This window comes from Macaca fascicularis, chromosome 4 (assembly GCF_037993035.2).
Source record: "Macaca fascicularis isolate 582-1 chromosome 4, T2T-MFA8v1.1".
Taxonomy (NCBI): domain Eukaryota; kingdom Metazoa; phylum Chordata; class Mammalia; order Primates; family Cercopithecidae; genus Macaca; species Macaca fascicularis.
Genome location: NC_088378.1, coordinates 99,285,237 through 99,312,981, shown reverse-complemented (window position 1 = coordinate 99,312,981; position 27,745 = coordinate 99,285,237). Strand labels below are relative to the sequence as shown.

The window sequence follows — 27,745 nt, the reverse complement described above, 5'->3', positions numbered from 1 at the left end:
CCATGGTGCATGTACTTGGAGAGAGATCTATTTCTCTCTCTTCCTGTTATTATATGGCCACCAATCCTATCTGATTAGAACCCTACCCTTCCGACCTCATTTAATCTTAATTACCTCCTAAAAGCCCTGTCTCCTAATGCAGAGACATTGAGGGTTAAGGCTTAAACATATGAATTTGGGGGGAACAAAATTCAGTCCATAGCAGTACTTTCAGTTCTTATCAAGGGGTATTGCAGTAGCGGGGGAGAGATGGGCCTCAAGTCCTGAATATGGCAAAGACAGCTGGGGATTGTGAACCCAGAATATCTGAGACAGGTCTCAACCAATTTAGAAAGTTTATTTTGCCAACATTAAGGATGCACCTGTGACACAGCCACGGGAGGTTCTGAGGACATGTACCCAAGGTGGTCAGGGCACAGCTTGGTTTTATGTATTTTAGGTAGACATGAGACATCAATTAATTTGTGTAAGATGTACATTGATTTCGTCCAGAAAGGCGGATAAACTTGAGGCAGGGGGAGGGGACTTCCAAATCTTAGGTAGAAAAGAGACAAACTGTTGCATTATTTTGAGTCTCTGATTAACCTTTCACAGAGTACACAATTTATATGTGAGAGGAGGGTAGAGGAAATAATCTTATGCCTTAGTCTGGCTTAGTGAAACAATATGGTAGAAAAAGCAATGAGATGTGCGTTTGTCTCACATGAGCCTCAGCGGGATGACTTTGAGTTCTGGCTGTCCTTCATCCACAAGGAGTTTCCTTGTGGGCAAATTGTGAGGGAGGTATGTAGCTTTAAAAAAAAATCTTTGTAGCTCTCTTGTTTAGGAATAAAATGGGAGGTAGGCCTGCCTGACATAGTCCCCAGCTTGACTTTTTCCTTGGCTTAGTGTTGGGGTTCCGAGAATTTTTTCTTTTCACAGGATTTACAGCCAAGGAATAGAGCGAGTGGATCAGTGGATGGAAAATTATTCATGAAGACATCAAGGGCATGGAAAGTCTTGCCAAACTGACTTAACAGGATTTTTACTGAGGTCAGGTCAGGGACTTTAGAGTGTTAATGGAAAAAGCAAACTGTAAAATATTTAAAGAGGTTTATTCGGAGCCAGTATGAGTGACTATGGCCCGATGAACAGTCTCAAGAAGTTCTGAGAAAGTGTGTGTGAGGTGGTTGGGTTACAATTTGGTTTTATACATTTTAGGAAGGCAGGAATTACAGGCGAAGACATAATACATGGAAGGTATATGTTGGTTCTGCCTGAAAACTGGGAAATCTTGAAGTTGGGGGACGGCGGAATGGGGAGCTTATGGGTCCTAGGTGGATTCAGAGATTTTCTCATTGGCAGTTGAAAGAGTTAAGCTTTGTCTAAAGACTCGAAGTCAGTAGAAAGAAATGCTCGAGTTAAGATAAGGGGGACGTCAGTCGGGCACGCTGGCTGAGGCTTGTGAATCCTAGCACTTTGGGAGGCCGAACCAGGTGGATCACTTAAGGTCAGGAGTTCAAGACCAGCCTGGCTAACATGGTGAAACCTTGTCTCTACTAAAAAAAAAAAAAAAGAAAAGAAGAAAAGCAAAAATTAGCTGGACGTGGTGTCAGGTGACTATAATCCCAGCTACTCCAGAGGCCGAGGCAGGAGAATTGGTTGAACCCTGGAGGCGGAGGTTGCAGTGAGCCCAGATTACCCCATTGCCCTGCAGCCTGGGCAACAGAGTGAGACTGACTCAGAAAAAAAAAAAAAAAAAAAAGATCCGTAGATGTTGAGGTTCTTGTTATGTAGGGAAGCTAAAGGTAGCAGGCTACAGAGAGAATGATGGTAAATGTCTCTTTTCAGACCTTAAAAGATGTCAGACTTAGTTAATCTCGCCCAGATCCATCCTGGAAATGCCTGGCTGCGTTAATTACTATGAAATTCTCTGCAGATGCAAATTTCCCCCACAGAAGACGGCTTTGTAGGGCCATTTCAAAATACGTCAAATATATTTTGGGGTAAAATATTTTTATTCCCTTCAGGGTCTGCTGTCTGGCATGTGGATACTGTACCAGAGTCAGGTTGAAATGTGTCTTATTGCTGCAAAGCATCTGTTTTGTGAGTCTTATGATCTCGATTTTAATGTTAATATTGGTCAGTTGTGCCTAAATTCCAAAAGGGAGGGGGGTATAATGAGGCATGTCTGACCTCCCTTCCTGTCTTGGCTGAGAATTCAGTTTTTCAAGTTCCTCTGGGTTTCCCCTGTCCTAGAGGGATCCCCATTCAGTTGGTTAGGGGCTTAGGATTTTATTTTTGGTTTATGACGTGAAAGGTGGGGGATTGGAATTGGATCAAGTGTCAAGGGTTGGGGAGTGTTTCTGAATTGATTTAGCAGGATTCTTGCTAAAACTGGGCTGTGCAGGCCTGGCAGGGATAGAACGGAGTTAAGGCCAAGGTTGAGGCCTTGTTGAGGAGAGGTTTCAGAGGAGCCTAATTAAAGTTGGTTGGTCAAGGAGAGAGTCTCGGCCAGGGGCAATGGCTTTGCCTGTAATCCCAGTTACTCAGAAGGCTGAGGTGGGAGGATTGCCTGAGTCCAGGAGTTCGAGGCTGCAGTGAGCCGTGATTGTACCATTGCACTCCAGCCTGGGCGAAAAAGTGAGATCCTATCGCCTAAGCAGTTTTTTTGTTTTTGTTTTTTTTGGCGTACCCATGATTTTTTTTTTAGTGTTTCTCATTCCAGAGTCTTCTCCAGAGAATAGGCTCTAGACTTTTCTTGGTGGGGGTGGTGGGGATTGGGTGGGGTGGAGGGGGTCAGTTTGTCCATTAATATGGCGTTTGTGTGGCTGGTGTTAGGAAATCTCTTTCTCAAACAACTTTCACCTAGTTTTCCTTATTTTAGATTTCACCCTTGTTCTGGAACCTTGTACTGAATTTCTTGTATCTTTTGAGGATTCTGTAGTATAATTTGGGTTGGTTTTCATATTTTCAAATTCATGCCTTGGAATTCAGCTCTTTTGTGGTTGCTGTTGGTTGCCTCTCAACCATTTGCTTTCCAAATTAGAAAATGCTTCTGTTTTCTGCTTTTTGCTTCTCTCCATTCTCATGGGCTGATGTATTTGTAAAGAATCCCTGTACTGTAGAAAGAGGGCTTTGATGAAGGAGCATCGTTAGCTGTGTGCCTTTAAATTTGTTACCTTAACTGGGAAGTCGTAGTTAACAGTTGAAAATAGGAAAGTAGTTTGAAGTTTAATTTGCCATTCTTTTTTGGACTTTGGGAGTTTTGCTTTGCTGTGATTTTTCTTTTCTTTTTTTTCACTGTCACAAATTTTACACACAGTGACATCAGGTGATTTTTCCTAAATGATCCCTCTTGTCTATTCTGTAATTTCTCTTTGTGTTTAAAATGACCACAGCTATTGTCTTGAAACTCACTGGTGGCTTCAAACAAGGGATATAGTGGGGAAGGAAAGGGGAAAGGGGGAGGGGTGTGACTAGTATCTATTGGGTGCCAGTAGAACAGTGATCTCAGTTTTGTCACTTAATCCTCGCAGCAATTCTGAAAGGTAAGTGATATCCCACCATATGGATAAGGACAAAGATAAAAATCGAAGAGGTTAAATAACTTGCTTAAGAGCTTGTCAGAAAGTGGTGGAGCTGAGTTTCAAGCCTAGGTTTTTTTTTTTTTTTTTTTTTTTCCCAGAGACAGGGTCTTACTCTGTCTCCCAGGCTGGAGTGCAGTGGCACAATGATAGCTTACTGCAACTTTGAACTGGATTCAAGTCATGTTCCTGCCTCAGCCTCCTGAGTAGCCAGGACTACAGGGCTATGCCATCATTCCTGGCTGATATTTAAAATTTTTGATTTTTGTATAGGTGAAGTCTTGGTGTGTTGTTCAGGCTGGTCTTGAACTCCTAGGATCAAGTGATCCTCCCACTTCGGCTTCTCCAAAGTGCTTTTTTTAAAAATTAAATTTTGTGTGTGTGTTGATACATAGTAGGTGTATATATTATGGGGTACACGAGACATTTTGATACAGGTGTACAGTGTGCCATAGTCACATTGTGGTAAATGAAGTACCCAGCAACTCAAGGATTTATTCTTTCTTTGTGCCACAAACAATCCAATTGTACTATTTTAGTTATTTTTAAATGACAGTAAGTTACTATTGACTAGTCACCCTTTTGTGCTATCAAATACTAGATCTTATTCATTCTAACTATATTTTTGTACCCATTAACCATCCCTACTCCCCACCCCACTACCTTCCCAGCCTCAATTATCATTCTACTCCCTGTCTTCATGAGTTCAATTGTTTCCTTTTTTTTTTTTTTTTTTTTTTTTTTAGCTCCCGCAGATAGTGAGAACATGTGAAGTTTTCCTTTCTCCGCCTGGCTTGTTTCATTTAACGTAATGACCTCCAGTTCCACCCATGTTGTTGTAAATGACAGGATCTTTCTTTTTCATGACTGAATAATACTCCATTGTATATATGTACCATGTTTTCTTTATCCATTCTTCTGCTCATGGGCACTTGGGTTGCTTCCAGATCTTGGCTATTGAGAATAGTGCTGCAGTAAAAATGGAAGTGCAGATATCTCTTCAATATACTGATTCCTTTCTCTTGAGTATATTCCTAACAGTAGGATTGCTGGATCATATGGTCTTTATATTTTTAGTGTTTTGAGGAACCTCCAAACTGTTCTCCATAGTAGTTGTATTAAATGGTTTTACAATTACAGTTTTAGAATATTCTGTGTACTTAACTATTACCAGTGAGTTTTGTACCTTCAGATGATTTCTTGTTGCTCATTAATGTCCTTTTCTTTTGGATTGATGCCACCTGGGAGGCAGGGCCTGGCGTCAGGAACCTTAGAAATCTACCTGCTGCTGTATTCTCTGAAGCTGAGCTGGCACCCAAGCCACAGACAAAGTTCTTCCCACTCTTTCTCCTCTTTCCTCAAGCAAAGAGTCTCTCTCCATGGCCACCACCATTCCAGGCCCATGGCAAGTACAGCCTGGCTACTGCCAAAATGTTCACTCAAGGCCCAAGAGTTCTTCAGTCAGTTCGTGGTGCATGCTACCAGTCCTCAGTCTCCCCCTTTAGAACAGTGGCCTCCCCTCTGGCCCAGGGCACATCTGGAAATGCCACCCAAGAGTCAAGGACGGGGATCAGGGACCCCAGGAGCCTGCTTGGTGCTCATTAACCCACTCTGGCTGAGCTGGTACCCAGGCTGCCAGAGAAAGTCCCCCTTACTGTTCCTTTTCCTTTCCTCAGTCAGAGGCAATCTCACCCCATGGACACCACAGCTGGGAATGTGCTGGGTCACATCTGAAGCCAGCGTAGCTCTCAGTCTCACCTGTGACCCATGGTGAGTATTGCCTGGCTACCACTGCTGACTGTTTAGGCCCCAGGGGCTCTTTAGTCAGCAGGTGATGAATTCTGCTGGGACTGGGTTCTTCCCTTCAAATCAGTGAGTTATCTTCTGCCTAGGGTGTGTTTAGAAATGCCTGGGAACTAGGGCCTGGAATGGGGGCCTCAGGACCTGCCCTGTTCTCTATTCTGCTATGACTGAGTTGATTGGTATCCAGGTTGCAAGACAAAGTCCGCTTTACCCTTCCCTCTTCTCCTCTGAAGTGGAGGGGAGGAGTCTTTAACAGAGCACTGAGCTGCACTCCTGGCCACCCAGCTAGTGTTCTCACTAGGTCACATGCTCCTCAAACCCAGTGGCTCTGAGCCTATCATAGCACCAGGACTTGCCCAGAAAATGCAGTCCTTGTGGTCTAGAATGCTTTTCAAGTTTATTTAGGATCCCAGAGCAATTTAGCCTGCAGTGGGGCTTACTGAGATGAACTATTTGCCTCTGGCTAGGGCTTCTCTCAATGCTCTGTGAACTCTCCCTCCCACAAGCCTGTAGATTCTCTCACCACACCACCATTGCTGCTACCAAGGGGTAGGGAGAGAGAGGGTGGTGCTGAGAGTTGAAGACTGTTTTTGCTACCCTCTCCAGTGCCTTTTTCTTTGATGTGATGTTAAAACCGGGGACTGGTTTTAACAGGTACATTGCTCACCTGATTTTTTGTTCTTATGCAGATGCCTTTTTTTGGGTGAATAGTTGTTAAATTTGGTGTTCCTGAAGGGGAAATGATTGCTGGAGCCTTCTATTAAGCCATCTTGCTCTGTCTCCTTCCCCTAAAGTGTTTTGACTACAAGTGTGAGCCACTGTGCCTGGCTGAGCCTAGGATTTGAAGATATTTCAGGTTGAGCCCAGTGGCTCAGGCCTGTCATTCCAGCACTTTGTATGGTTGAGGCAGGTTGATTGCTTGAGCCCAGGAGTTCAAGACCTCCCTGGGCAACACAATGAGACCTCGTATATAAAAAAAATAAAAATTACAAAAATTAGCTGCGTGCACCTGTGGTCCCAGCTACTTGGGAAGCTGAACTAGGAGAATGTCTTGAACGTGGGAGGTCAAGGTTGCAGTGAGCCATGATTGCATCACTGTACCACTGCACTATAGCCTGGGTGACAGAGAGACCCAGTCTCAAAAAAAAAAAAAAAAAAAAAAAAAAAGAAAATGATATTTCAGCTCTTCTAAGTCTACACCTACTTTTACTCTTCCCAAACTGTGTGAACAATTCATTCATTTACCAGTGAATATTGAGTTGCTTACTGTGTGCTGGGCCTTAAGGACACAGAGAGGAGTGGTCCAAGTCCTGATGAAACAAATTAAATGATTAGATTTACCTTTTGGTAGGATTACTAGTGATATGTATGAAGTGGCACGAGTAGAGTTGATTACAGAAGTCCGGGTAAAAGGTGATGTTCATTTGAACTAGGATGGTAGAGGAGATGCAGAGAAGGAGGTGGATTTGTGATGCCTTTTGGAGGTAAAGCTGACAACATTAAGGAAGTGATATGAATTTGGAAGGAGCTCAAGGATTGGGGATGATTTCGGATTTGATTAGAATGAGTGTTGTTAGTGCCTTTACTGATATAGGGAAGAGCAAGCTGGAGTGGTAGACCATGGCAATAATAACATAATAATTATATTACACCTATTAGATACATTTGTGAAGAGGTGTCCAGTAGACAAGTAAACATCTGGGAACTCAATGGAGGTTTCGTCTAGAGCACCGACTTTGAGCACTGACTCATATGTAAATGGTTATTTAAAGCCATGGGACTAGATATGATTAGGGAAAGAGTATAGATGTATGTGTGGTGATGTAAGTCTGAAGTAGTGGTATTGATTCACTTCTATGGAGACTCTTCATCTAAGTTGTCAACTTGGAATTATATATAAACCTGATAGCATTTGCTGAATAGGGAAAGCAACTCACTTTGTAGCCACTGCATAGATAACATTAACCAACAAGCAAGTTGCAAACATGCCAATAGTTAGTTGCTTTTTGACTGAACTGTATGCCGAACGTCCTTGACTTGCGTGAAACTGCACCCGAGAGCATCCACCTGAGGATCCCAGATTTGAAAATGCCACACAAAAGGAGGATTATGGCACATGAATTAGCTTTTCTTTTTAAATACAGATAAGTAGTGAAGAAATAAGTTCCTGTGAAGATGCTGAAACTACATCTGGGATCTTTCACTAGATGATTCATTGTTACACATTAGTCTCATTCATAGCATCCAGGCTCATTAAAACAACATATTTTGCATCATGGATTGTTTTGGCTACTCTTTATAGACAGAATTATGAATGTTAAATCTCAGAATGCTAAGTATGAAAGAAACCATACAGGGATAATGGAAAAATTAGGTTAGAATTCACAATAGGCAAAAACTGGAAACAGTCCAAATGTTCATCAACAGAGCAACAGGTGAACAATTGTGATATAATCATTCATTGGACTAGTACACATAACAAAGTTAAATATGTTGAAAGCAAAAACATTTTGTTGAATGAAAGAAGCCAGACACCAAAGAATACATACTGTGTGATGTCACTTACATGAAGTTCAAAAATAGGCAGAAACTAACAGAACAGTAGGGATGCCCATGGGGGATGGTTATTGACCAAAAGGAGTCATGAGAAAACTGTTTTGTTTTAGAAACAGGGTCTCATTCTGTCTCCCAGAATGGATTGCAGTGATACAGTAATAGCTCACTAAGCTCACTATAGCCTCAAGCAGGCCTCCTGCCTCGGCCTCCCAAAGTGTTGGCATTCCAGGCGTGAGCCGCCACTCATGACCTTGATTGGAGTGTTTCATAAATGGCTATATCCATTTGTCCATTTTCATCAGCTTGTATACTTAGATTTGCACATTTCACTGTATGTCAGTTTTACCTCAGTGGAAAATAAGAAAATGACAAAAATGGCCTGCTGAGTAGTTCTATGAGGATGAGCTTCGGGAGCACATCACTTCATTCTCAGAGAGTGAGGGAAAGTTTCCCAGAGATAATACTCTCTCTTTTTATCCTTTTACTTCTGCAGTTGATTTATTTTTTTCAACTCTTAGCTATCTCCCCATAATAATATCTATTCCTATGACCGTTTAATTTATTGTGCAAATGCAGAATACTTTAGGTAGCAAAAGGAAGTGCTGTTATAAATTACACTCAACTGGTAAAAACTATGGTTGTTTGCTTCTGTTCTAGCCAGAAGGTTATACTCTACTGCAGTCATACCTGAAGGAAGGCGGTAGTAGAGCAGGTGTACCTGAGGGTGGAACAACCTCTGCTTGGCCTCATCTAAAAGTAGATAAAGGCGGCCGGGCGCGGTGGCTCATGCCTGTAATCCCAGCACTTTGGGAGGCCGAGGCAGGCGGATCACGAGGTCAGGAGATTGAGACCATCCTGGCTAACACGGTGAAACCACATCTCTGCTAAAAGTACAAAAAATTAGCCAGGTGTGGTGGTGGGCACCTATAATCCCAGCTACTTGGAAGGCTGAGGCAGGAGAATGGCATGAGCCCGGGAGGCGGAGCTTGCAGTGAGCCAGGATTGTGCCACTGCACTCCAGCCTGGGTGACAGACCGAGACTCCATCTCAAAAAAAAAAAAAAAGCCGGGGGGTGGCAGAGTTCAGCAAGATGCAAGGGAGGAGGTGGGGATTTTATGTGGCAGGGGTAGATGTGTTTGTTAGTTGGGATTTACATGTGAACTTTTGAAAAAGATACGTTATTTGTTTTATATATATTTCGAAAATGATTCATGTTGCTGTATTTGTTCCTTTGAAACAGGTGACAGTGAAGAGTGGAAACAGGAGATAGTGGATCCTCCTTCAAAAATGGAGGATGGAAAGCCCGTTTGGGCGCCACACCCTACAGATGGATTTCAGATGGGCAACATTGTGGATATTGGCCCCGACAGCTTAACAATTGAACCCTTGAATCAGAAAGGCAAGGTGAGTTTCTCAGAAAGATGTTGAAGTGTGATTTCTTTCAAAAATAGGTGTTTTTTCACAAGAGATAGGTCTGTCTTCTTAATGAAGTAGGTATTTGGGAAAGCGTATTTCTGGTAAGTGAGTCTGTTTTCTCCTGACTTCTTTGATTAAATCAGAGGCCTGTGCCCTAGGGGAAAAATGGTGTCCTATGATAAAATCAGATGGAAATTTAGTGAGCCTTTCATTCTTTGTTTTTTTCACATCCCTTTGATCATCCAGTTCTTAGTGAGCCTTTCATTCTTAAGAACTATCTATATGATAAAATATAAACAATAATGACATTTTTATTTCTTGTACCACATTACTAAAGTTATTAGTGTGTCTGTGATCGACATGTCACAAAGTAAAAATATGAAAAGTGAATGTGAGGTTATCAGATTTTGCTTTTTTGCCTTCGCTTCTATTATAAAGTCTTTTTTAAACATTTTTTGTTCACTTAAAGTTATTGCTGTCATTTTTGTGATAGATGCTTTAGTTCTGTACACATGGTATTTATTTCTTTGTATGCGTAGACATAAACTAGACAGCATTACAAAATGAAAGTCTGAGGGAAAGGTGACTAGGAGTTGTGAATCGTTTACAGAGAAGGCATCATTGTAAATACCTCTTTTAGTCTTCATGGAGACTGATACAGTCGTTTTTGTGGAAATTCACTCCATTCTCAGAGACTGAGGGGAAGTTTTCCAGAGGGAATAATCTCTTTTTATTCTTTTGGTTCCACCATTGATTTATTTTTCAACTCTTAGCTATCTTTGCACAGTAATACATATTCCTATGATAGATGTCCACAATTTTTAGTTTAACAAGTATGCCTGGTAAACCGTTCTTCTGACTAAATTAAATTTGTAGATGTCATTTCTGTTTACTTTAGACTGAAAATGTTCATGAATAATTTATATTGTACGATACATGGTTAACTAATGCCATATGACTACCATCCTTCTGGGAACCTTAGAAAAACAAGGTGGATCTCTCATGAGGTCTTTTCACAGAGAAAACTATTCTGTTACTGTAAACAACCCAGGAACTGAAATGCATAATGTATAATGTGCCATGTTAGAGGAGGCCAATTAAAGATACCCTCAGGACAGGAAAGACAAAGTATTTCAGGTTTTTTCCTCTTATTAACAAGTAACTATTTGTACTTACAATACATGTTTAAAAAAATAAGCTCGATTACTTTGCATATTTGAAGGTTTTTGATTTTTGTTTAACATGTTTTATAAGCACAGTAAATCAAAAGGCCAAAATGAAATTGAGAGTGTATTTCCTAGGTGTATATATATAGTTGTTATGTATATTTCATTGTATCCACAGGCGACAGAACAATTCAGTTCAATTATAGAAGAAACTTGATTTAAGGGGATACACTTTTTCATATTTTAAATATTTTAATATGCTTATACTATGCCTTATTAATATTATTCAGGTACATATGTAGAACCAATAAAAACTGTTTACATTAGGAAGTGATATAAATTTCATGGATCTGTAGATAATTCTGTGAACTAAAGTGTATGTTTTTTCCATAAAAATTTTTTTGAAGATTAACAAGTTCTCAGAGATTACCTTTAATCTTAATTTTCCTCCCTACTTTCTGATCAGGGTCTTAATAAACATACTGCCATAATAACCAGACAGTTAAAAAGATCCTTAAGAGAAGCAGTCTTTTGCTTAGCTCATTCATTGCCTAGAGATCATCAGCTTCAAAATATAATTAAGGAATTAAGTACATAAAGGGGTGGATTGGTCATGCACACCTTTGTGCAGTGTGTGCGCAGTGGAAGTACAGTGGAAATGTAGGTGAGGGAGTGAGGAACATGTCTTGATGATAGCAATGGCTTTTCAGGATTTTTGTTTGCAACCCATAGTAAAATAGATTTCACATTGCATTAGGTATGTGTGTGTGTGAATTTATAAGAAATAAATTTTACATTTCAACAACTGTGTATGTAGTGTTTGTGTGTGTTTACTTGTAAATGAAACAGTTGGTCAAAAGAAACATTCTTAGCACATGCTATGCATTCTGATAATTTGTAATAACTTTTATTCTTTTAAAAATGCTGTTTTAGGCTAGGTGCAGTGGCTCATGCCTGTAATCCTAGAACTTTGGGAGTCCAAGGAGGGAGGATTGCTTGAGCTCAGGAATTTGAGACTAGACTGGGCAACATAGTGAGACCTCATCTCTACAAAAAATTTAAAAAATTAGCTGAGTATGGTGGTACATGCCCGTCTTAGCTACTCTGGTCTCTGAAGTGATAGTAGCACTTAAGCCAGCAGGTCAAGGCTGCAGTGAGCTGTGATTGTGTCCACTGCACTCTAGCCTGGGTGACAGAGTGAGAGATCCTGTCTCAAAAAAAAGAAAGCTATTTTAATCCACTAAATTGGTTTCATATTCTGTATTTGCAGCAGTCGTAAGAAGCTGCTCTGAAGCCTTGTAGGCGGAAGCCCTCAATTTATGGCATAGAAGGGTCTGCATTTTCTTTTCCCTGTCTGCTTTGCTGGTCTTATGTTTTGTCAACCAAGTCTCCGCTTCATACTCTTACTCTTGTGTTCCTCTTTCTCCTTCTCTTCTGCAAGTATTAAGTCCTTACCATGCCCCAGGTGATGTTATGTGCTTTGTGTCATTGCTCACATTGCCTCCGCCTGGAGTGCCACTCTCCATACCCACTCTTTTTTTTTTTTTTTTTTTGAGACAGAGTTTTGCTGTTGTTGCCCAGGCTGGCAACAACAGTGCAGTGGCATGATCTTGGCTCACTGTAACCTCTGCCTCCCAGTTTCAGGCAATTCTCCTGCCTCAGCCTCCCAAGTACTTGGGCTTACAGGTGCTCACCATGTCTGGCTAATTTCTTGTATTTTTTAGTAGAGATGTGGTTTCATCATGTTGGCCAGCCTGGTCTGAAACTCCTGACCTCAGGTGATCCACCCGCCGGGGGCTCCCAAAGTGCAGGGATTACAGGTGTGAGCCACCGCACCTGGCCAATCTCCATATCCTTTTGCTTAGAAAATACTTATTTTACTTTAAGATTGAGGTCACCTTGTTGATGAAGTTTTTCTATGAATACCCATCTCCCCCTTCCCCCCATTCAGTAGAATTGACTCTTTGACTACTTTTTCCTTTGAGGAGTGGTATAAATTCTTAGCTCTTCTTTAATCTTTATTGGAGAGAATTGTTTACCTTGTCTCCCCCTCCCTACTAGACTATGTAATCTCAAGTGCAGGGCCTATTTTATTCTGTTTTTAGAGCTTGATGCTCTGTATTTGATTTGTGGTAGGTGTGATCAAGATATGTTTTTAGCAGAAAAAAGCCTCCTTCCTCTAAGAGAAAACAATTAATGAAACACTTTTTCTTTAAGGAGAGAGGAAGATGGGGCTGGTGATAATTTAAGAAATAAAGCAGGAGGGAGACAAAACACCTTTCAGGACTCCTTACTGGCCTTTTAGCCTGCTCTTAACTTTCTCATTCCAGCAGCTCTTTGTCATTGGCCTCCCCTCAGCCCCACTCCCCTCATCATCTAACTTCTTGGAACCTTTTTAATTTGACATGGCTCCTACCAGGCTAGCACTAAACCCTGAAGTCTGGGGAGCCCGTAACCCTCTTGCCATGGCTGTGAAAGTTGGGCACATACATATATGACATTAGCAGTTATTTCTGAATGCATTTTCCTATAGAATCATTATTATATATTGTTTTATATTATCATTAATATACTTAATGTACATTATGGGTTAATTTTGCTTATGTGGCCTGTCCTACAAACTTTTCCACATTTATAACATTAAGAACATGTGTACTGGGTTCCAAATAATTAACTTCCAGAGTTTTTATGGCATAACAGTTTTCTACATTGGGTGACTTAGAGTTGAGGTAGTCCCAGCAGCGTGGATTTTACTCTTTATAGTTGTAGCTTTACACACACACACACACACACACATATACTACATACACCCCTATAAGTATTATTTTAAAATAATTGAACCATTTTTCCCTGCAGTTTTCTTTGATACAATTAGAAACTTCAACCACAAGAGTAATTGTAATTGTTTGAGAAGTACTGTGTCAGCTTCTAAATAACTGTGAGAATGGCATGGATTAAAATTTAATTCTCTTTGGATGTCATTTGAGATCATTTGTTCTCTCTGATGAGATGTTATCTTAATTCTACAGTGTCTACTAGAGCATTTAAGTGATAAAATAAATATAAGTATTCATGGATACTTGTAATTTTACAGACGAAATATTTTTGGGTACTTTTTGTATTTCTGACAGATTTTTGTACAGGAGTTTGTGTCAAATATATTTTACTGAAACAATAACTATTAATATAATCCTCTGGTTATATCTGATTGAATGTTACTTTTTAATTTTTAATTTTTTTTTTTTTTGAGATGGAATTTCACTCTTGTCATCTAGGCTGGAGTGCAATGGCATGATCTCGGCTCACTGCAACCTCCAACTCCCAGGTTCAAGGGATTCTCCTGCCTCAGCCTCCCGAGTAGCCGGGATTACAGGTGTGCCGCATCACACCCGGCTAATTTTGGTGTTTTTAGTAGAGATGGAGTTTTACCATGTTGGTCAGGCTAGTCTCAAACTCCTGACCTCAGGTGATCCACCTGCCTCAGCCTCCCAAAGTGTTGGGATTATAGGCATGAGCCTCTGTGCCTGGCCACTTTTTCCTTTTTTAAAACACTAAAATTGCTGTATCTACCACATCAAAATTTTGTTTTAAAAAATTGTTAAATAGCATATGTATGTAAATTTAATATTGATGTACCTCTTTTTTTTGTCCTTCTCTAGGTGTTAGAGCCTAGGATACTTACTTACTGATTTTTATTGTTGATTTCACATCCACAGTAATAGTAGATGATATTTTTGAGTAAAGTTGTTGTTCTGTTTTGGGGTTAATAACTTGTTAAACAGTAGGATCTGTATTATATTTTAATATAGAGCATATTGTTGCCACTATTACAGTGTATGCAACCAATTAAGCCCTTCTATTGTTCTTACTATTTAAAAGCCTTGAGTTTAATGAGCATTTGTTTTGCTTGTTAGACATTTTTGGCTCTCATAAACCAAGTGTTTCCTGCAGAAGAGGACAGTAAAAAAGATGTGGAAGATAACTGTAAGTACCAAGTTAAAAATCAACTCTCTGCACAGAAAAGGGAACTGTTCTTTTAAAACAATTAATTAGTGGTTATATTACTAATACACTATGCTGGTTCAGAAACAATCTAGTCTTTTGACACGAATGTTCATGTGAATGAAGGAACTCGAGTCCTCCATGTTGTCTCATATTTGCATTTTGGTGAAAGAGTCTTGGGTATTCTTTTGGTGTTATTTGAGTTGTATAAATATGGGGAATGGTAATTACTGTGAGGCTTGAGCTAAAGGTCTCTTTTTAACAGTTTTGAAAGTTATTGAACCTTATCTAGAGTCAGGTGGTTTTTATAGTACTATGTGTGGTTCACTAATTTGGAAGTTCAGTTGGTAGGAGGCATTTAACATCACTATTTGAAGCAAACAAGCATTTAAAAAAAATTTATATAATTGCTAATTGAAAAATTAATTTCAGAACGATTATATTAAAACACAGCATTAATTTGACTTATAACATCTTGGCATGTTTGATGAAAAAAGCCTTTCTCTGTGGAACAGGCCAATGTTTATTCTTACATTTTTAAGATTAAGCAGTAATCATTTCATATTGGGGGCAGCAGTGTTAAAAATTATGTGCACTTGTCATGGATTTCATTAAAGGTACTTGACACTAACAACTCTCCATTTAACAAAAAAAGGTAGTGTTAACAATTATGTACAGTTGTCATGGATTTCATTAAAGGTACCTCATACTACAAACTCTCCATTTGAGAAGAAAAGGTAAGAGAAAGGCATAGATTTGTTATTATTGATTTTCTCTGGAATTCACATTTGAGTAAACCTATGAAACCCCCATATGTAGAATGGTGGCAGCATAGAATAGTGGGAGTAATGGGAGAGCCGTGGACTGTAACTGTAGAGTTAGGCAAGCGTAATTCTGACTCTGACTATGTTATTAGGAGGCTGTGTGCTCGTGGGCATTTCATCTCTCTTCTGAAATTCTCATCTGTAGAATTGAAGTAATGTGTATATTGTATGATTAGAGATGATATAAAGTGCTTTGCACAGCATCTAATGACTCTTAATAAATGGTAGCTGTTTTTATTAGGTGCAAGACGTTGAGGAAAAAAATGTAGAATTCCCTTCCTTTCCAAAATTGCTGGAGAGTTTGTCTGATTAAATAATACATTTTTGGATAGCAATCAGAATAAAATAATAAGGAATGAGACTCTACCATATCTAAAATGGAATTGTTTTTCTTCTGTTAAAACTTGCTTGGGTATGCAGAACTGGGAATCAATCCTATTCATATATTAATGTGTATGTCTCTGAATGTAACAAGTGGTTTTGAATAGTTTTTAATCCATTTCTTAAATTAATATTTTAAAACATTCTCTCTCCATTTGCTTTGTCTTGCTATACTTGTCTAACTTTTAAATTTTCACCACCTCAGTATTTGCTGCCTCTTGCAGGTGGTTTCCTTGGTGATGCCAGATGGCAGCAATGTTAATGTGTGGGTGTTAACTATTCTCATAAGATAGTAGCCCATCCCTACTGAAGGCCCTTTTCTGAAACCACATTATTAACACAGCTTTGATTGTTGAGTTTAGAATATAGGGTTTCCAACTGCAGTGGTTCTATCACTTAGTACTTTCATCTGAGGCATGCCACCATACCACTGTCCTCTGCTGAATGACACACTGTAACACAAAGCTACTACTATAGTGGTAACTTTGTGTTATACACTTGCACACACACACACATGCACACACACACAGGGTCTCACGTGCATATTTCTAAAATTCTTTTCTTCTTTCTATTATGGTAATAATGTGAAGATTAAATGATTGATGCCTCTAGAGAGTGTTCTGAAGTACGTGTTGAAGGTTCTACTGAAACAGAGGCATGTTAAGTCTTTTTTTTTTTTTTTTTTTTTAATGGAGGAAGTGGGGACAATGATGAGGATATTTCACTCCCACCCCACCATGTGTTGTCTTTTAATAGTGCCCTAACAATGTAGCAACATTTGTTACCTACTTTTAGGTCTAAGTTTTTTTTTTTTTTTTTTTTTTTTTTGAGACAGTCTCGCTCTGTCACCCAGATTGGAGTGTAGTGGCATGATCTCAGCTCACTGCAACCTTCGCCTCCCAGGTTCCAGCAGTTCTTCTGCCTCAGTCTCCTGAGTAGCTGTGACTACACGTGTGCGCCACCATGTCCAGCTAATTTTTGTATTTTTAGTGAGATGGGGTTCACTGTGTTGGCCAGGTTGGTCTCAAACTCCTGACCTCAGATGATCTGCCTGCCTCGGGCTCCCAAAGTGCTGGAATTATAGGTGTGAGCCACTGCACCGAGCTATAGCTCTGATTTTTCTATGTGAAGGGTTTTATATGTAGAAATTAGTATGTTAATTTTGCTGTTTTACTTGACTGTTGGTTATTGTCACAAGGATAGGAAAATTGGGCATGTGAAGTCAGTAATTAAAAGGAAAATAATAGCATTTTTCTCTGCTGATTTTGAGCTACTATGACTTTCATGGCACATAATGTTCTTCGTGAATTATTGTCTATTAGATTTTGAGAATAATAAAGTATAGAGCATAAAATTGGAAAGAACCTGGGCGCAGTGGCTCACTCCTGTAATCCCAGCACTTTGGGAAACTGAGGCGGGTGGATCACCTGAGGTCAGGACTTTGAGACCAGCCTGACCAACATGGTGAAACCCTATCTCTACTAAAAGTACAAAAATTAGTTGAGCGTGGTGGTGGGCGCCAGTAATCCCAGGTACTCGGGGGGCCGAGGCAGGAGACTCCCTTAAACCCAGGAGGCAGAGATTGCAGTGAGCCAAGATCACGCCATTGCACTACAGCCTGGGTGACAAGAGTGAAACTCTGTCTCTAAATAATAAATTAATACAATTGGAAAAAATTCTAAAAGTTGCCTCAGTCTCTTTTTCAGTAGTGCAATGTCATCTACAACAACATATATTTAGAATTGATTGACTTCTGTATTGAAGTTGTTTGTGGATTCCTTTTTTCTTTTAGTGAGCCAGAGCTGTAATGATTAAGCAGGATCTTAAATGCTGAGACAACTCTCTAGTCAGATATCTAAATTTAATAATGAAGTCATACCTAATCTTCATTAGAAACGTTTACATATATTTGTTATATATTTATTTATTAAAAGTGTTTATAAAGAAACTAATTGTTTATTCAAATATTTTGTTATATGTCTTAGGTTAAATTGTTTCAACATTTTAATATTCTTTTGGGGATAGTTAAATCTGTTAATAATTAGGCATAAAAGGTAAACAGTTTACATAAAGAGTTGCATGTAAATAGCCAAGCCAAGTAATCCTAGGACTGACTACTAGGAAAGGAAAGGAAGAAGGAATTATTCGGTAGAGCAGGAAGCTATTTGAGAGGCCCTCGTGAACATCCCTAGGTCATACCTTTAGGGAGATGTAGGCAGTTGGGACTTAGCATTTCACATTCTGGGAAAACAAGGGTTGCAAATACTTTCCTCTCCCTCTCTCTTTTTCTGTGTCTTCTTGAAAATGGAATGGCCTGTGTGGCATGATTTCAGAGGAATACCCTCCTGTCCAAATTCTTACTGTAGTCAGCAGATATTTCATCAGTTGGAGATTTATTTGGTTTAATAAACACACATCCCTGAAAAGGTAGGTGGCGAGTGTGGAAGGAGTAAAGATAGGAGAGCAAGTAGTAATTCCCATGTCTGTGTAGGCTTATATGATTAGTGTTCACAGGGGAAGTGTACTGTAGGATTAGGAGTTTTTACTTAGAGGAAGCAGTGACAACATCATGCAACCAGGTATTTCAGAGGAAAGTGAGAGAGATGGAAAATGGTTCAACAGAGTGCTTTGGAGAAAGAAAGAGGAACATGAAGACCAGGCTCCAGGGGACAAGGATGGAAGAAGATTAGGGATATAGAAAGGTAGGTGACCTCATACCCAAACCGGATATGTTAATACCTCTGCTGCCTAACCCTCTCTATATCCTTCCTCAATTCAAAGGAAAGCTGCCATTCAGCTGTTAGGAGCCTCCACCCACTTCTTACTCTCTTTTATTCTGCCCTAAGTGGCACTGGAAAGCAATGAGGTGACTGAGGCAGGAGAATCGCTTGAACCTAGGAGGCGGAGGTTGCAGTGAGCTGAGATCGTGCCACTGTGCTCCAGCCTGGGCAACAGAGTGAGAGTTTGTCTCAAAAAAAAAAAAAAAAAAAAAGCAGTGAGGTGAAAGTGAATTGGCTGCATTAAATGAGTATAGATGCATGGGCAGTCTGTGAAGGTAGGTATATGGCAAGAGGCTCTTGTTTGACAGCATTGGTTAGGTGTTGAGTAGTGTGTTCAACACCTAACATACATGCAGTGTAGGCACATGAGCAATGTGAGGGACCAAACAAATGAATCAGGCAGCATCTTGCCCCCAAGGATCTGATATAGTAGACAAAACCAGATACGTAAAATTATCATAACACTGGCAGTGTGTGGTAAGAGCCATAAAGAAATTACAAAGAAGATAGTAGTTCTAGTGGTGGTGGTGAGAATGGGGAAGTGTCATTTGTGAGGTAACCTTTGTACTGATCTTAAAGAATAGGTAGATTTTTGACACCTAGAAATGTAGAGGATATTCTACACGGAAGCTGATAGATGAATGATACCTGCATTTAATAAATAGTTCAGTCTGCCTGTAAGTTAGTATTAAGGTGAATTGTGGAAAATTATGTGAAAAGGTCATGAATGTAGGTTTATTAAGAGCCCTAATCAGACGTGAATATGGATGTTGATAGAGACCCAGTGATGATTTTATGGGGAGAGAGATTTGATGAGGGCTCTACTTTAGTTAATGTGCTGAGAAGTCTGGATTAAAGAGGAGAGAGACTGAGGCAATAGGTAAATAAGAGGCTACCATGATCACAAAAGAGGTAATGAGAACTAAACTGGTATTGGAATGGTAGAAATGGAAAGAAAGGAGATACATTGAGAGATTCAGATTATGCTTTGAGTACCTGCCATGAACTGGCACTATGCTATACTTTCTTACATGGCATAAAGATTTGGAAACTGGTTTAGAATAAGGAGGGAGAGAGAAGATGATTTTAGTGTTGACTAAGGTTTACAATTTCAGTGACAGAGAAAATGGTGGTGCTAATAACAGAAACAAGGTGGCTGAGAAGAGGAGTGGTTTTTGTCTACCCTAGCATGGGATAGAAATGGAGCTCAGGAGATTGAAGGACTTGGAGAATAGATTGGGAGTCAACCCTGACACTTTAGTAGAGCAGATGTCACAGAAACAAGATTTATCTGTTCAAACTCTGCTATTAATTAGCTTCATATTCTCGGTTAAGACATACATAATTTATCCAGGATTCTTCTTACGTCAGTTGTGAGGGACTCCCTGAGTGATTTGATGGTGTGTTCCCATTCTAAAGTTTTATCTTTTGTGTTTTATCTGTGAAATTCTGAGTATCAGATTGGATTAGTGTCATCACTTTGTTGTGTCAGAAGTATATTAAAATCAGAGCTATCTATTATAGTACTTTTTTCCCTCTTGAATTGTACTTTTTAATCAACCTTCATTAACGAGTACTCACTTGGTACTCACTAGGTTTACTCCTTTAGTTGAAAATTCATTACTTAAAAATATCACTGTAACACATGTAAACTGGATCGCTTTTAAATCAGCTTGTAGGGTTTACATCAGCCTGGGTTTTAAAAAAGATGGAGTTAAATGTAACCTAACAATTGATTTTTAGGATAAGTCAAAGTGATTCAGATTAAGATAGTATTATTTTATTTTGTTTTCTTCAACTCTCTAATGATATATAAATTTTATGTCTTAGGTTCACTAATGTATCTAAATGAAGCCACACTGCTCCATAATATCAAAGTTCGATATAGTAAAGACAGAATTTATGTAAGTATTTTCCTATGGTGTCAGTTTTTGTGGAGATAATTATTTCAAGTGGCACTCTTTGATTTTGTCACACTTGAAATTTTCTAACAGAAAATCATGCTTGATCTGAGCCTCTTGAATAGAGTATGAGTTTAGTGAGGACAAATATTTTTTTCTAATTTACAACTCGAACTCCGGGGGTTAAAATATGACTGGTACATAGAAGGCACTTAATCAATGTTCGTGGAAAGAAATTATGAATTCAGAGTGTTGCTTAGTATCTTTTGGACTTAAAAATGTCCAGTTTAAGTGTTTTTGAAAGCACTATAATGGTTTTTGGTTTTGATTTTTTGCTTTTGGTATGTCTGTAGATATGTTTGATTCACTTTCCACATTGTTTGGAAGACAATATAAGGCAGCCTGTAAGGAATGTATATTGAAATTAAAAATTTGAATGAGGAAAAAAATGTAAATTAGAATGGAAGGTAGTATCTGAGGAAATATTAAGAACACAGGAATGCTGACCATAGAACCTAAATATTTAGTTGCTGAATTTCATTAGACCCTAGATACTCTACCTTGAAAGTCCAGAATATTCAAAAATGAAAGAAAATGCTTTCAGTGTAAATAGGGCTTCATTCTGAATGAAACAATGATCTGAAATAATCATTCAGATGGATACTTCACCTAGTATGTTTTAATTATAATTATTCTTTGGGCATGCATGAGACTTTATTACAATATGACCTAACCATATAGTCCTTTGGTGGCTGGAGATGAATTACCCCATTGTAGTTCTCCTGTTATAAAGATGGGGCTCTTCATTATTTTTGAACGAAGAAAACACATGGCTTCTTTGACACTTACTAGATCAAATGACAGTCTTAATCTTTTATATCACTATCAATTTGCCTAATTGTACTTACTTAATTCTGACTAAATTACATTTAGTCTCTGCCATCTGTCCAAGTAGTAACAGCTGGGAAATAGGACTTATTTATTCTATTCCAAAAGAGTGTACTTGCCATCTTCTAGTTATATATAGTTTTAAGACTTTACTTCTCTCCCTGATTTTTTTCAAAATCAACTAAATAAAGAACATATTTAAGTTTACATGTGGCTATTCTTGATTAGAAATATATTTAGAGGCAAAATTTACTCAATCAACTGACTCATGTTGAACATCTAATATGTGCTAAATTCCAAAATAAAAAGCAAGCTTAAGTTGCTCATTAAACATTTAACCCATAAATATTCTAGATAATGGTTAGCATATATTGTTTGGAAGAAATCTGGAACCAAATGGTCACCACAGAGCTAAATCAATCCTTGGCATTCAGTGATAGGGATGGGCCTAGAAGGTGCTACGAGCTGTATTAAACTCCTCAGTAGCAGGGTGAATACACTAGGTAAGGAATACAAATGACCAAAACTTAGGTGTAGGAGTAGATTTCGTAAGTAGAGTCAACAGAAGAAGGCTGAATGAGATAGAGCTAGAGACTCAGATTTCTGTCTGTGGTGACTTGGTGGTGATGCCATGTCCCTGGGGAAGCACATGGAAGGAGAATACTTTCTTTGAGGCAGAGGTAGGTGGGAAGAGATGATTTTAAGTTTGGATATGCTGAACTTGAGGTGCCTATGGGTTGGTAAGATACAAATATTTATTAAGAATTGGAGAAATATGGGTCCTATAAAGATCAGGGAATACTGGGAATATTTAGGACTGATTTGGGAGTCTTAGTTATATAGATAATTGAGATTTTTTTGTATTTTATTTCTTCTATGAGCTTTGTTTATCTTTAAATGAAAATAGTAATTGGAAAATTTTATGTTTATGCTTTTCATATTTAGACATATGTCGCCAACATTCTGATTGCAGTGAATCCATACTTTGACATACCTAAAATATATTCTTCAGAAACAATAAAGTCATATCAAGGAAAATCTCTTGGGACAAGACCACCTCATGTCTTTGCAATTGGTAAGTGATTTTAATTGTATTTTAATTCTTGTCTTTCTTTATATTGTACAGATTTACTCAATTTTTCTTTTAGATTAATAAAAGATACCATAAATTGAACATGTATTTTGGAGGAACTGTATACTTCTTGGATATCTCAACATTGTTAGGAGCAAGTATTTTACACAGGGTGGGGAAGAATACTTTTGCAGTCAACTAATGGGGCAAGCATACTGTACATCATTATCTGTGTTAAATGCCTGTGTCCTGTAAGGGATGTCTGCCCAGTTGAAAGTAGGATGTAATAAAACTGACCTAATGGTACTTTTAGGCTCTTTAATACCATCAGCTGCATCTTAAAAGTGTCCTCCTTCTCAGTTTTGAGGTCCTGGCCTTCATTTCTTACCCAGCTCATCCCTTGTGAGTGTGTTACTTGGACTAGATTTGAGCTATAAGAACAGACTTCTGGGCATCATCTTGCATCAGGGGTTTATAAAATTAAAGGATTAAAAGTAGTATATGCTCCATACTGCTGGAGAACCTGTGTGGGAAAATAGTAGTGTCTCTTTGCCTTTCTCAGCTTCTCTTTTATTTTGAAGTCCTCCAGATCTGAGGCTTAGGGGGTGGAGGTTTTTGATCAGAATGAGCAGTTACCCCTCTTCCCACCAAATACGGAAGTGTTAGCTAACCCTTTGCATTCAGACATAAAGCAGCTAAGTGACATGTGTTGGAACTAGTTTGTAGTGCAGCCTGTTTCTCTTTGGGCTTTCTCTTTATGCTTGTGTGTTGGCCTAACCAGACTTCACTTCCAGATTTGGTTGACCTGTGTGCTGTCTACTACTAAGTAGGGTAAATATGGCTGACATAATTACTCTACCAGGGCAGCAGCAGATTTACTTTTGGCTGAAAGAAGCTATGACAGGCATCGTGTGTTCAGCCTGCAAAATCCCTTAGAACCTGAATACGTGCAAACTTATCACTGGAGAAAAGTTACATGTTTAAAATGTAAATCGATGAGCTTTTATTTTTAGCTTTTTACTGCTAAAAAACAAGTGTTTGGAATGATTCTTTAAAAACATGTGGAGGATGGGTGTGATGGCTCATGCCTGTGATCCAGGCACTTGGGAGGGCGGATTGCTTGAGCCTGGGAGGTCAATGCCCACCTGGGCAAACATGCAAAACCTTGTCTCTATAAAAAAAAATGAAAAAATTAGCCAGGCATGCGCTTGCCTGTAGTCCCAGCTACTCTGGAGGCAGTGGTGGGAGGATCGATTGAGCTTAGGAGATCGAGGCTGCAGTGAGCTGAGATCGTGCCACCACGTTCAACCTGGGTGACAGAGAGAGACCATGTCTCAAAAAAAAACCCAAAAAACCAAAAATGGGTGGGGGGTGGAACAGGGGAACAGGCTGCTGATAAATTGGACAAAGGGATGTGTGTACTCTTGCATATGGTTTGCATTGGGATGTGTGTACTTTTGCATATGGTTTGCATTCTCCCCTTAGAGTAAAAGCCATTTCTAAAGTCTTCTTGGCACATGTCTGAGGTGAGAAATAGTCTTATATAGCCAAATTGTGATGACCTAATTTTGAATTACAGTTGTCTTAATTTGAGACTGCTTTAACAGCATTAAATTGTTTCAACTTGTCTGTGTAGACTTGACATTTAATACAGTTTATAGCCTAAATTGTTGGAGTGTAATGAAGATAGTTAAAAATTATATGTATAAACAGTGGCAAATCTAGGAAACTTAAAGCTGTTAATTTTGCGTCATTGTAAAATGTTGACAAATTCTACAAGATTCATAAATTTAATAGTTGTATTATAGGAAAAAAACCCACAGATTTATTTTGCCATTAGGTATTTTGTTTTCTCCAGCTGAATTTGTGGTTGCCAGATTTCTTAATTGGAAGCTCATTAATTCCTGCTTTTCGCTGGGGACTTCATTAGTTATGCGTAGTGACCATTTTCTAAATCCCTCTGCAGATCAGCTCTGGAATTGCGAAGAGATGAGCCATAGCCCGTAATATCAAGACATTGTATCAGAAACTTAAGAGTTGTTTGTTTGGATTTCATATCACTTGACTTTTAGGATAATAAGATAGAATATTTAAAGTAAATACTTCTAAAATGATTTGAACACTTTTGAATGACTTTATTTTAAAATTTCATTAACGTTGAACGTTTATGATTTCTTTAAGAGTAAGTGCTCCTAAAGTGAACTTTCTATTATTAACTTTGTATTTAATATATTGCCCATCATTAATGTCTTATTTTGATCCTAGCTGATAAAGCTTTTCGAGACATGAAGGTGCTCAAGATGAGTCAGTCTATCATTGTATCTGGCGAATCAGGAGCTGGTAAAACAGAAAATACAAAATTTGTTCTAAGGTGAGTATTCAGCTAACTTGAAATATTTGAGCAGGTTGATCGTATTTTTCCCCCCTTGAGATAGGGTCTTACTGTGTCACCCAGGATGGAATGCAGTGTCACCACCACAGCTCACTGTAGCCTTGACCTCCTGGGCTCAAGTGATTGTCTCACCTCATTCTCCTGAATAGCAGGGACTGCAGGCACATGACACCATGCCCTGCTAATCTTTTAATTTTTTTGTAGAGATGAAGTCTTACTGTGGTGCCTAGGCTGATTGCTAATTTCTGGGCTCGAGCAACCCTCCTGCCTTGGCCTCCCCAAATGCTGGGATTATAGGCATGAGCCACCATGCTCGGTCGGCCCAGGTTGACTTTTTTCTGGCAAAAAAAAATACATATGTAAAAGTTGTCAACCATTTCTAAGTGTATAGCATAGTAGCATTGAGTATATTCACATTGTTGTGCAGCCAATCTGTACAACCTCCAGAACTTTCATCTTGGAAAACTAAAACTTGACCGATTCAACAACTCCATTTATCCACTCACCTAGTAACCACCATTCTACTTTCCAGTTTTTCTGTGAATTTAACTACTATAGCTATCTCTCATGTAAGTGAAATTACACAGTATTTGTCTTTCTGTGACTGGCCTATTTTATTTAGCTCAACTTAACATTCATCCATGTTGTAGTATATGTCAGAATTTCTTTCCTTTTATTTTTATTTTTTAGTATTTTGTATCCCATCCTTCCTTTTGAAGGCCGAATAATATTTTATTGTAGATATATGGTACATTTGTTTATCCATGCATTTGTCAATGGATATTTAGGTGACTTCCACCTCTTGGCTATTGTGAATAGTGCTGTTATGAACATGGCTGTGTAAATATTTCTTTGAGAATTTGAACTGGTTGACTTTTAATACCTTTGCATACTTCATGACATAGTTTGGAATGGTGGGCTCTACCCCTTTTAAGATACAGACACCTTATATGGGAGCTAGTCTATAGATGACTGAAAGCCTGCTCTGACATGTTATTCACATGAGGATCTTGGAGGATACCAGTACTGGTTAGACAAAGGGTGATCTAGAAATGTTCCTTAAGAATCTAACATTTACATTCTGTCTATATTTCTGTTGTTAGCATGGTTAAGACCATTTTTTGGCTGGGCGTGGTGGCTCACACCTGTAATCCCAGCACTTTGGGAGGCCGAGGCGGGCGGATCGCAATGTCAGGAGTTCGAGACCAGCCTGGCCAATATGGTGAAACCCTGTCTCTACTAAAAATACAAAAATTAGCCAGGGGTGGTGGTGGACGCCTCTAGTCCCAGCTACTCAGGAGGCTGAGGCAAGAGAATCGCTTGAACCCGGGAGGTGGAGGTTGTAGTGAGCCGAGATCGGGCCACTGCACTCCAGCCTGGGAGACAGAGTGAGACTCCGTCTCGGGGGGGGAAAAAAAAAAAAAGACCATTTTTTACCTTAAGCTTATGATAATTGGCCTCCTTATTTCTATTTCCCTATAGCCTGCCTCTGAACGTGTTCCCTTTGCTGCCGTTAACTTAAACTCTCTGCATTGTGTTTTTTTGTTTGTTTGTTTGTTTGGTTTGGTTTGTTTTTTGAAAACAGGGTCTTGCTGTGTTGCCCCGTCACCTAGGCTGTAGGGCAGTGGTGTGATCATAGCTCACTGCAGCCTCGACCTCCTCCAAGCCAAATGATCCTCCTACCTCAGCCTCCCAAGTAACTGGGACCACAGGCATGTGCCACCATGCCTGGCTAATTGTTTTTTTGTAGAGACAAGGTTAGGCTATGTTGTCCAGGCTGGTCTCCAACTCCTGCACTCAAGTGACCCTCCCACTTTGACCTCCTAAAGTGCTGGGACTACAGGCATGAGCCACCATGCCTGGCCTTACACTTTGTTTAGAATTATAGCATTTTAAAAGTGGAAGGAATCGTAACACTCATTGTGGTATAGTTCTTTTAATTTACATACCCATGAGGTTAGATCTAGTGGTTGAACTACTGCTAGGAGCAGCATACTCACCAGTGTTACTCCCACAGAATTACAGTTCTTAGTTGATTGCTGCATAGTGGTACTAGGAACTTTTGCTATTCATTATGTAAATATGTAAGCTGTTCAGAGTTATCTATATAAAATCAACTGAAGAGTTTAACAGCTATTTTATACACACACACACACACACACACACAAAATTCTGGTTAAATGAATGCTTCCCAGTATTCTTGGATTCTAAGTGTTTCAATTTCTTTTTCTTTCTTTCCTGTATGTAATAGTCTATATGAGTCTATGGTTAATATATGCAAATGAACAAAAAGTTAAGGAATTATAAACTTATAATATGAACTTATATTTTAAATTAAGGATTGCTTTTTGTTTTGGAATGTACCAGGCAAATAGTTATTTGTCTGTGTTTCATATTTCAGTGAAACAATATGAAGAGTGATAACTTCCCAGTTGTTCGGAGGCAGATTGCCTTGTTTTCCGTAGCCGAAGATTGAATTAATAGGCTCTCACAAAAGGCTTTGAAATCTCCTGTAGTTGATGAATATGATATATTTAAAATCAAATAGTTGGATAAAATCAGAACATTCCCAAAACAATTTTAAAAATAATGTTTTAGATTAGATGTTAAATGTAATAGGTTAGATGTTAAATGCAATACAAATAGAATTTATTTTTCATTTTTATAATTTCAGCATTTAGATTCATGCCATACATGTGCAGGTTTGTTATGAATATATTTTGTGACATAGATGTTTGGGTTGTGAATGATCTCATCATTGAGGTAATGAGCATAGTACCACCAAATAGAATTTTTTTTTTTTTTTTTTTTTGAGACGGAGTCTCACTCTGTCACCCAGGCTGGAGTGCAGTGGTGCAGTCTCGGCTCACCACAACCTCTGCCTCCCAGGTTCAAGCGATTCTCCTGCCCCAGCCTCTCGAGTAGCTGGGATGACAAGCATGTGCCACCATGCCTGGCTAATTTTTTTTTTTTTTTTTGAGACGGAGTCTCACGCTGT

At 39.0% G+C, this 27,745-nt stretch overlaps 1 protein-coding gene across 11 annotated transcripts in view; it reads left to right on the top strand.

The window, feature by feature from the left end:
* Positions 1 to 27,745, top strand: part of MYO6 (myosin VI) — a 165,700-nt gene that overhangs the window by 59,943 nt on the left and 78,012 nt on the right. For 10 of the 11 annotated variants that reach the window (XM_065543812.2, XM_065543811.2, XM_074037612.1 and 7 more), the window contains exons 2-6: positions 9,166 to 9,329; positions 14,422 to 14,491; positions 20,325 to 20,398; positions 22,229 to 22,358; positions 24,621 to 24,726. In XM_065543812.2, the coding sequence (XP_065399884.1) occupies positions 9,213 to 9,329; positions 14,422 to 14,491; positions 20,325 to 20,398; positions 22,229 to 22,358; positions 24,621 to 24,726 (497 nt within the window). In that variant the 5' untranslated portion in view covers positions 9,166 to 9,212. Of the gene's footprint in view, positions 1 to 5,242; positions 5,337 to 9,165; positions 9,330 to 14,421; positions 14,492 to 20,324; positions 20,399 to 22,228; positions 22,359 to 24,620; positions 24,727 to 27,745 lie in introns of all 11 variants that reach the window. The other variant, XM_074037611.1, reaches the window with a different exon arrangement.